Source organism: Podarcis filfolensis (genome assembly GCF_964270895.1).
Source record: "Podarcis filfolensis genome assembly, chromosome: 3".
NCBI lineage: Eukaryota > Metazoa > Chordata > Lepidosauria > Squamata > Lacertidae > Podarcis > Podarcis filfolensis.
The window spans coordinates 43,253,408-43,264,318 of record NC_139606.1 but is presented as its reverse complement, the minus strand read 5'-3'; the positions used below and the strand labels follow the sequence as shown (position 1 = coordinate 43,264,318).

Below are 10,911 nucleotides of genomic sequence, written 5' to 3'. Positions count from 1 at the left end.
CATGCCACTAGCTCAGCACCGGCCATGCTGACTCGCCGTGGTTCTCCAGGATTTCAGGCAGCATACACTCCAAGCCCTACCTAAAGATGCCAGGGTTGAACCTTGTACCTTGTGCATGCAAAGAGATGCTCTACCCCTGAGCTATTGCCCTGCCCCAGGTCTAATACACAATCCACTATACCATGCTGTCTGATGAGAATTTTCAAATTATACATCAGTCTTGGGAATCTGAATGTACTGTGTATATATGTGTGTGTGTACATACATACAGCACAGCAGCAATATATGGCTTAAAGCATTTGTTCTTAGTTTCTATTTACCCTGATACTCCTCTAGACACCCTCATTTGAATAGTATGCCTGAACAAATGATCAGGTTACACCTGTTTAGGTTACACTGCCTAGGAAACCATCATACTCCATTTTCAATGCTTGACGCTGTAAAACTCCGTTTCTGGGAAAGCAAATGATTAATTTTTAATGGTACCAGAAACCTGCTGCATGCTTTTTTTTGACAGCCATCTGCTGCTCTACAAGGTAAGTCTGCTTTCCACTTATGATAAAGTGTGCGTATATGTGTGTTCTTTTTAAACAGGATGGAAGTATAACAGCTTTTTAAAATCTTAAGTGCAGCATCAGCAGCAACAGAATACAGCCAAGCAAAAGTGTTTTGCTCAGAAATGTACAAATGCTCATGGAATAGGAGTCGGGGGGGGGGAGCTGGTTGTGGAAGTGGGTGGGTGGGTGTTTTGCTATCATAAGTAGCAAGAAGACCTGTCGTTCTGTAATGGTCAGTTGCGAGGGACTTAAAGCTTGGATCCCGGTCCTTCTCCATTTTTTACTGTGCTGGTTGTTAAAAAGTGTTAGCGTTTGTAAACACGACCACTTGCTTATCGATTACTCTGGGGACTCTCTTTACACTCTATTAACTCTCACCAAAAGAAAAAAATATTTCCAATTCAACTAACAAGAAATTATGATGAGAATTAGTAGTTGTAGCCAAGAATGTGCAGGAAATCTACTTGCAGCATTGCTATATGTACCTTTGTCATCCATGAAAATATTTCAATAAAAACTTTTTTTTAAGTATAACGATACAAAGTGAGAATTAAAAAGGCTAATCCTATATTGCAGGAGCAAATTTAATAGGGGCCATGTCACTTAGAATTGCAGCTGCATCACCACCAACCTTACCTAGGGTGGGTCGCACCCTGTCTTAGGTCACCATGTCACCTTTTTTAAAAAAGGAGAATGAGAAGGAAGCAAAAGAGAAATAATGCAAATGTAAAACTAAGGCAATAGGAGGGCAGATCTAGGAAGGAATAGGTAAGAATTAGCCTTCACCCACCTGGTGTCTGGCCATCACTTGAAGTTGTGGCACCAAATCCTCTGGAGGGCAGCAGGTTGGCAAAGGATGTCTATGATGAAGAGTCTGATGTGAATCCCCTGTTGAAGGCTGGTGTGAAATGCCCCCCCCCCCGGATACGGGAAGGATGGAGGCCATTGGAATGTGTGGTAGAGCTTTTGTGCCTTTGGTAATGATTTAGGAGGGAACATGGTAGAAAGATAAGCTGTTCCTGCATTGTGGTAGGAGAACCTGCATCTGCTGGAATTCTCTTAATGATGAACCTACTGAACTACCCAAGGGGATAGTTTCCTTAAGTAGGGGTGCCCAAACTTTTTTCAAAGAGGGCCAGATTTGATGAAGTAAACATGCGTGAGGGCCGATTTTGTAGTTGGAAAATTTAGGATTTTACCCCAGGAGATAAACTGCCACAGGGGCCAGATTAAACCAACTGGTGGGCCGGATTAGACCCCCGAAATGGACTTTGGACATGCCTGCCTTAAAGCATACGGGACTTCACAATGTACATGATCATTAAAGGCCATTATAAAATATAAAGACAATTAGTTCCTGACAAGACATTGCGCCGAACAGCTTATTAAGTGGAAATAAAAATAAAATAAAATAAATTTTCCAGTAGCACCTAATAGACCAACTAAGTTTGTTCTGGTATAAGCTTTAGTGTGCCTGCACACTTCTTTCAGATGCACACAAAAGCTTATACCAGAACAAACTCAGTTGTTCTATAAGGTGCTCCTGGACAATTTTTTATTTTTTAAAAATTTAATTTTTTGACTATGTCAGACCAACAAGGCTACCTAACTGAATCTACCTTATTAAGTGGTTCTTGTGGCTTCTCCTAAGTATTAGCATTAAGTACTAGCAGGATGGAATTTCACAACTGATAATTATGAAAAGATTGATGTTAAGGTAATAACGTATATGAAAGCGTTCAATGTTTCAGTTCTCTCTCGTGTATACATTTAAAGCGCATCACTTCCCCCCAAGGAATCCCGAGAACTGTAGTTCACCCCTCAAATAACTACAATTCCAAGCACCCTTAAACTACATTTCCCAGGATTCTTTGGGGAAAGCTATGCCCTTTCAATGTGCTTTAGGTGTGTGTGGTGTACATAGCCATCACATACAGAGGAGGCACGTTGGGGGGGAAAGGGCAAAGAGGCGTAGGCAGAAAAGGGTTGATGTTTGCTGGATCTCTCTCCATGTTACATAGCAATGGTTTTAAAATTTTTAGGAGGAAGGGAAGGCTAATCAACAGAATTCTGTCATAACACCTGATCTTACAAGCTGCTTTGCTCATACAAGAACTCACAGGATTGGTCTGTTATGTCCTTAACCCTAATGAGGGTATTGTATTTCCCTGTGGCACACATGCTTCACCTTTTCACCGCCAGGCTAGACAAGCACAGATGCAACAGCCACTCCCTTGCTTGCAATGTTGCTGTGCTGAGAAAGGAAAAGACCCACTGAGTGCCCCAATCTGATACATGCCCCTGGAATGTGACCAGTGTTCTCTGTGCTGTGTGTTGCAACAGTACCTGTGGCAAACATGATCACCTGTAAAGAGTAAAGCAGTCTCCAGAGCCTCCATCAAATGACATGTCTACTTACATTTCTTCATATGATGGGAGCGGCAGCTGCTGTGGAATATTTAATGTTTAACTCCCTGTTACCTGTCAATATTTTCCCATTTTGGTGGACAGTGCTGTTTTTGATTCAGAGTTCCATAGACCTAAGGAATCAATGGCTACTAGCCAAGATGGCAATGTTCTCATGCCACTGTATGCTTCTGAAGGGGGTATAGGGGGTTAGGGGAGGTGTAGTACCTCTGATGGGGGACATGTCATGCTCTTTTTGGGGTCATTTGTCCACCTTTGACCCCCACTTTGCGCTCGGCTCTCACCTGTGGCTCCTAGAAGCTGTCAGCATGCGACAGCGGCCACCAGTGGCGTAGCATGGGTTGTCAGCACCCGGGGCAAGGCAAGTAATTTGCGCCCCCTAACCCGTGGATTTTAGCATTCGAGTCTCTTCCACTAGATTAGCGCGCCCCCCCTCAGATGTTGCGCCCGGTGCGGCAGCCCCCCCCCCCACGCTACGCCACTGGCGGTCACACCCTGGGAATGGCTTTGACTGGCCGGCTCAACCGGGTGAGGGTAGCCGATGGGTTTTGGAGGAAGGTCATGATAAAAATGTAATAAATAAACCAATGATAAAGAAATGATCTTCTACAGAAATGTATGCATGGAAGTGATGCAGTCTACAGCTGCATACACGCTAACCTGTTTGTAGCGTAGCATTTAAAAAATGTTTTTTTTCTCAATTTGCAATTGTTCACGCTTCTCCTCAACAGGCTACTAGATCCTGCTGTCCACAAGTGTGGTTGTGGTTCCTGATACATGTTTGAAAACCCTCCCCTTCATTAGGTTATCCATGCCTTTCCCACTCTGCACATGCCCCAGATGCATAAAGAAGGCACATGATGACTGCAATCTCAGCATACCCACCACAACATTGGACGGGTGTGGATACACACACACACACACCAATTGTGGGGACTGCCTGCACCCATTTTCAAATGGGCGCACTATGGGGTAATGCAGAATCAATCTGCAATGACCTTTTGGGAAAGGATAGCGCAGTTGGTAGAGCATGTAACTCTTAATCTTAGGCTTGTGGGTTCCAGCCCCACATTGGGCACAAAAGATTCCTGCATTGCAGGGGGTTGGACTAGATGACCCTCATGGTCTCTTCCAGTTCTACGATTCTATGAACCCACTTTTCAGGAGCAAAAAGACATGCAATATATCTAGATTGTGTGTGGACTGTGTAGAATAAATAACTACTCAATCGCTATTGAATCTAGAATCAAATGTCACATGTACACAGCCTATATTGCCTTCCATGAACAGGCTACTTTGGATGCAAGCTGGTAGTTTATTAAAAAGGTGCAAACCTTGCAGCTGATTGAAATAAGTCCTGCACTGACCTGCTCCTCTTCTTCATTTGAATTCCCCCCCATCATGAGCTTTCTTTAAAAAATGGGGGGTGGGAGAGACTTGTATTCATGGATGTATTCCATAGGGAAGGCTAATCTTTGGCCTCCAGATGTTGCTGAACATCCTTCATCCCTGACCTTTGCCCATGCTGACTGGGTCTGATGGAACTTGCAGGTCAACAACACCTGCAGGACCACAGGTTAGCCACTCCTCCCCTATTGCCTTCCACCAGCAGCCTGCTCATTTCTCTTAGCGGAAGGCACATCTAGTGATTTCACTGTGCATGTGCACTGGGGTCAGGATCTCCTCCAGTATCCTTATCTAAAGGTTCTTCCTCAATCCGTATGAGTAGCTTTCACAACCCTGGGGAGCTAAAGTTGGCAGAAGTCAGGAGGCAGGGTTAAAACAACGGAGTGCATGTGATGTTCTGTGAATCATTGTTAGAATCTTTTCCAATCACTTTAATAGAATCCTCCTTTTCTTTTTCAAGTATCCACAGCCTAGAGAGTGTGTAAAATCATAGAATTGTAGAATTTGAAGGGACCCCAAGGGTCATCCAGTCCAACCCCCTGCAATGGAGGAATAGGCAGCTGTCCCATACGGGGATCAAGCCTGTAACCTTGGCGTTATCAGAGCACACTCTTAACCAACTGAGCTATCTAGGCAGGCATGACAACGGATAATTAAAGGTCAACTGAAGGAGTTACTAGAAGAGAAATGGTTCCTTGACTTAATTAAGTTCTTTGGATTTGCATGGCTGGCTATATATCCAGGCTCCATCTGTGCTTTACGTTTAATTGATTATAAATAAGATTTAGAAAGTTTCCACTCCACTGATGCAAAGGGCCTCCGCGTGTGATGGGCTTTATGCATCCTGCCATGATGCGCTCTCTCCTTGTATCTGTTTCCCCCTTGTTATTTGCAGCAATCTGTTCTGAATCAAGGCCTCGACTCCACAGTACATGACTTGACAGGTGTTATAGTAGAATAGATGCTGCTCTGGGGCCTTTTATTGTGATACAGCAAGAGAAAGTAACACAGACTAATGATAAAGTGAGAGAACAGTGCCACCTATCAGCAAAACTGTGGAACTGAAAGTTGGTCTACTCTGCAGACTATACAGCAAGGATGGGAGAATCATAGAATTGTAGAGTCGGAAGGGGGATCATTTGTTCCCTCATGCTAATGCTAGGAGCTGTAGGCTAGAACCTGTCAGCCATTTCACTTGCTCATATTTTGGGAAGTCTGATAATGGAAAGGAGTTCTTGCTATGAGAAAACATGGAAAATGACATGAAAGCAGATAGCAGGAGTAGATTAATGAATAGTAAATAATAGGTCATCATCAAGCAATTCTGTAGACACTGAATGATGCTATCAAATTCCTATTTCATTTACTTAGTCAGATTTATATACCGTTTCATCAAAAATATCTCCAAGCGTGAACACAATAGTATAAAATACAGTGGTACCTCGGGTTAAGTACTTAATTCGTTCCGGAGGTTTGTTCTTAACCTGAAACTGTTCTTAACCTGAAGCACCACTTTAGCTAATGGGGTCTCCCGCTGCCACTGCGCCGCTGCAACCCGATTTCTGTTCTTATCCTGAAGCAAAGTTCTTAACCTGAAGCACTATTTCTGGGTTAGCGGAGTCTGTAACCTGAAGCGTATATAACCTGAAGGGTATGTAACCCGAGGTACCACTGTATTATGTAAACCGAAGTACAAGGAGGCCTACAGGTACTATATGTTATTACCTTAACGATCCCTATCAGTCTTTTCATAATTATCATAATTATCCCCGCAAGTACTTGTAGGGCCCCTCAGACCTGGAGCTGCCCTCTATACCCCAGAAGCCTTTGACAAGTCCAACCATTAACATTGTGTGTTTGGCCTAAGCAAATACTTGGGGATGGGGAATTTAGTAAGACTACTGGTTTGGAAACTAGGTAACCATACTAGTCAAATCTAGAATGACCAAAGAAATCATGGACATGAGAAAATAATAAGAGGGCTTTATCCAGTGCTACAGCTCTGATGGCACCACGTGCTTTCATGCATGCCACAGAGTTTCAGATTCCTCTTCTGTCTCCTCCAGCACCCCATGCACCCTCCAAAGCCAGCTCTTGAGGGTTGGGGTACCATATGGAGCAGTTTTGGGGGTGGCACTGGGGAGGAGTGGAGACTGAAGTCATTGGAACTACTAGCATTGGCTACAACTCCCAAATCTGAACTTGGTTTTATTCTTTAAAATCATGCATGACAAAAAGAACTGCCTCATACGTTACCCGAGTGTTGGTCCAGTCGTGACCGACTCTGGGGTTGCAGCGCTCATCTCGCTTTATTGGCTGAGGGAGCCAGCGTACAGCTTCCGGGTCATGTGGCCAGCATGACTAAGCCGCTTCTGGCGAACCAGAGCAGCGCACGGAAACGCCGTTTACCTTCCTGCCAGAGCGCTACCTATTTATCTACTTGCACTTTGACGTGCTTTCGAACTGCTAGGTTGGCAGGAGCAGGGACTGAGCAACGGGAGGTCACCCCGTCGCGGGGATTCAAACCGCCAACCTTCTGATCGGCAAGTCCTAGGCTCTGTGGTTTAGCCCACAGTGCCACCTGCATCCCTGTTATATATGTTATATATATATATACATGTATGTTATATATATATTCATGTATGGGGTGATAATGAACTGTTCCCAGCACCTAAGAATACCCTTGGCATCTACATTCCAATGGGAGGAGCTAATGAGAGGAGTTAAGGAAAGTTTTGTTATTTCCAGTATACAGATGGAATTTAAACTCAAATCCAGCACTTGGTCCCCCTGAACAACCAATTATAATCGTGAGATTGTACAATTGGAGTGAACATCACTTTTACAATCTAACGAGTAATGTAATTCAGTTTGGATGTCCTGTGTGTTGTGTAAATAAAAATAAAGTGAGGGCATTCTCATTTTGTGTATTTGTTTTGTTACAGTTCCTTGCCCCTTTCAGAAGTGGAAGCAATGAGCTGGTCATTCCTCCGTGATGTCCTAAGCGGGGTGAACAAATACTCAACTGGAATCGGCAGAATCTGGTTGGCTATTGTGTTTATCTTCCGCCTCCTTGTCTACGTTGTGGCTGCAGAACAAGTCTGGAAGGATGAACAGAAGGAGTTTGAGTGTAACATTAGGCAACCTGGCTGTGAAAATGTCTGCTTTGACTACTTTTTCCCAGTTTCCCAGGTGAGGCTTTGGGCCTTACAATTGATCATGGTCTCCACCCCATCCCTTCTTGTCGTTCTCCACGTCGCCTATCGAGAAAGCAGGGAAAAAAGACACAGAAAGAAGTTGTATAAGGACCCAGGAAGCATGGATGGAGGGTTGCTATGCACCTATCTCATCAGTCTCATTTCCAAAACAGGATTTGAACTCGGCTTCCTCTTTTTGTTTTACAAGCTGTACGGCGGATTCAACGTGCCCCGCCTTGTGAAATGTGACATGAGTCCATGTCCCAACACGGTCGATTGTTACATCTCCAAGCCCACAGAGAAAAAAGTCTTCTTGTACATTGTGGTGGTGACGTCCTCCTTGTGCATCATCTTAAATGTAATTGAACTCACCTATTTGGTTTTCAAGTACTCCATCAAATGTTGTTTCAGAGGCTACATCGAGAGAGTTCAAGAGTCCAAACGTGAAGACAAAAAGTCGAGTTCTGTGAATCACAATGGAACCACCTTATTTCAGGGCAATGATGAAGTCACTATCTTCGGTATCCAAGGAGATGGAAGAATCTTGCCCACCAGCCAACAGCAAGAATAACAGGCACACAATGTTAATTAAAATGCATTTTAATGAGTTCAGGACAGCTTGGGATTTTAATCAGCAGGCTGTGTTTTCCAGACTTGGGAGTTATTTAGGTTCACCAAGTTTAAGATGCAAAACCTGACATTTCCTCAAGATGTATAAATATTGATATTTATGATATAGAATGCTGAAAAGAACAGTAAATTCAATAGTCACTTTGAATGTTTTCGCACAACAATTCAGTTTAAAAAGACAATTTAATTGGGTGAAATCCAAGATTGTGTAAGTAGAGTAACCGGCTTTCCCCTTCTCCCCCAGGTGTCCTCTAGATCTGCTCTGGTCTCCCATCTATCTGAAACAGATTTTGGAGGGGTCATGAGCTAATGACTGTTCCACTTATACATGGACATCATAAGATTCAAGCCCCCTCTCTTATTTCAAGCCCCAAAGACAAGACCTTAGCCATTAAGGCAACCCTGCCATTGGCTGGTTATAGTAACTTACTAGCCTCAACTGTGTAAGTGAGACTCCGGTTACCATTCTCAGATCCATCCCTGTACTGACACACTGCATTTGCAACTGAAGCTTCTTGCCTCATGTACTGCCCCATTTTACTTATGAGATAGTTTAATTCTGTTTCTACTTAGTTGCTCATATGAACGCTATTGTGTATTTTTTTTACATGTCATTGTTATTTCTACTTATATCTCGTGTTAACCACTTCATTTTTGTAAAAATATTATTAAGCAGTACATAATAAATACTACATTAAATACCTGTCTGGAAGCACCCTAAAACTAGGTTTCTATTTTCCTACAAAAATAAATGCAAATAAATAAGATTGTCATCACGTAGCCCCCATTGGAGGATTGGTTGTGTTTCATCACAGTCTTGGATTTGCATGAAGTTGGAGTAGCGAAAGGGAGCAAAAAGGAACTGTTGCACCACAGCAGTAGCTATGGCATGGGGAGAGGAGGGAGGGACGCAAAGAGGGGGGAAATGGTGGTTTTAAACACTAAAGGGCACAGAGTAAAATAACAGTTTTAAAGAACAGCAGAGGTTTGAATAAAGCAGGGATGGAGAGAAACTTAGTGGCGATTTTAAACAATGGCAAAGGTTTGAGTAGAGAAGGCAGGGGTTATAGGGCAGTTTGAAACAATATTAGAGTACAGTGAGAAGGAAGTTGGAAAACACTGTTTTGTGTTACTTTTTTGCATTAACTTTTGCGTTGTACCCATCCCTGCTCATTTCTCTATGTTCAAACTGGTTTGCTTGTTTTTTAAAAAGAACACCCCTCAGTGTAACTCCACCCCTACTTTACTCAAACTTCTGCCACTGAGTACAGCAAGAAGGGAGCAACACTGTAAGGGGCGGGGTTTTTTTCTGTTTTAAACTTCTCCCTCTTCTATTCCTCATCTGCGGCAGCAGGAGGCCCCATTAGCTAAAGTGGTGCTTCAGGTTAAGAACAGTTTCAGGTTAAGAACGGACCTGCAGAACGAATTAAGTTCTTAACCCAAGGTACCACTGTAAAGGAGACAGGGAAATAGCAGTGATCTGTGTAGGAGAGTTGAAAAAAAGGGGGTGGAAAGGGGGGAATGTAATGGGGGTACGAAAGGGGTTGCAGGGGGAAAAAAGAGGACGAGGCATGTGAATAGGGTTTAAGATGAAAGCAGGGGCATGAAAAGGTCTGAAGAATAGGAAGAGATGGTGGCTTCATAGCTGGGTGGAAGGTGAAAAGGATGCTTAGTAGTTGCAATGTTCGGGAGTAAGAAGATGCAGGAGTTAACCATGGGGGTGGTTAGTGTGCAAGGAAAGGTTGCACAAAATGTGGGGGGACATGGAGGTGAAGGTGAAAACAGAAGACCAAAGTGGCTTCAGAAATAGCATTGGGTATGTGACAAGCAAGCTTGGTAGCTGCATGGAATGGGAAGGGGGAGCTCTACTGTGTTAATGTGGGAGGAATGACAGCGGATTGGTTAGTGGAGTGAGCAGGAGCATAGCCCTTAACATGCAGGATATAATTCCAATTTTGGCTGACCTGCACTGGTTTCGTTAGTTTCTGATCTCACTTCTAAGTGCGGCTTATTATCATTGAACACCTAAAATGATTTGGGTCAAAAGCATTTAAAGGAATGCTGACTATAGCTGTCAACGTTTCCCTTTTTTAAAGGGCAATTCCCTTATTCCAAATAGGATTCATTGCAAGAAAAGGGAAAAGTTGACAGCTATGATGCTGACTCCCACAATATTAATCTTGACTGTTAAAAGATCTTCTTTCTTTGATGGGCTCTTTGTGATCAATTCCCACTTCACCCGTTAGAATCTGAAAACTTGTTCTCATTAATTTTGTAAGTTAATTTTGCTGCCATTTGTTTTTGTTTTCTTGGATTTTAATTGCCTGTGTTTTGATTTCATTTTTGTAAGCCACTCTGGGCAGAAAAACAGCATAAACACACTGAGGAGAATCAAATGCTAAAGTTTCCCAGTATGTTTGGCTTTGAAATCCAAAATGATGTGTCTGGAATAAAATAAGGCAGCTAAATCTAACGTCCACCAAGATTTAGAAGACATAAGCTATTGGTGATTTGTGGTGTTACAAGTAGTTTATCCAAGGGCACAAGAACACAGAACGCTGCCTTATAACTAGCCAGGCCATTGCTTCGTCTAGCTCAATATTATCCATCCTGACTGGCCGTAGTTCTCCAGGGGTTCAGACAAAGAGCATTCCCAGCTCCATCCAGAGGTTTTGGGGATCAAACCTGTGACC

The 10,911-nt window shown here is 43.2% G+C and overlaps 1 protein-coding gene across 1 annotated transcript; it reads left to right on the top strand.

Moving 5' to 3' along the window:
- Nucleotides 1-393: 393 nt before the first annotated feature.
- On the top strand, nucleotides 394-8,996 carry GJB7 (gap junction protein beta 7). Its single transcript, XM_083608445.1, has 2 exons — nucleotides 394-536; nucleotides 7,337-8,996. Exon 2 carries the CDS (start codon nucleotides 7,365-7,367, stop codon nucleotides 8,157-8,159), a length of 795 nt encoding a protein of 264 aa, XP_083464571.1. The 5' UTR covers nucleotides 394-536; nucleotides 7,337-7,364; the 3' UTR covers nucleotides 8,160-8,996.
- The last annotated feature ends 1,915 nt before the right edge of the window (nucleotides 8,997-10,911 follow it).

What these genes read in the sequence shown, in the direction of transcription:
- GJB7 (XM_083608445.1), top strand. Translation starts at nt 7,365, where the DNA reads ATGAGCTGGTCATTCCTCCGTGATGTCCTAAGCGGGGTGAACAAATAC.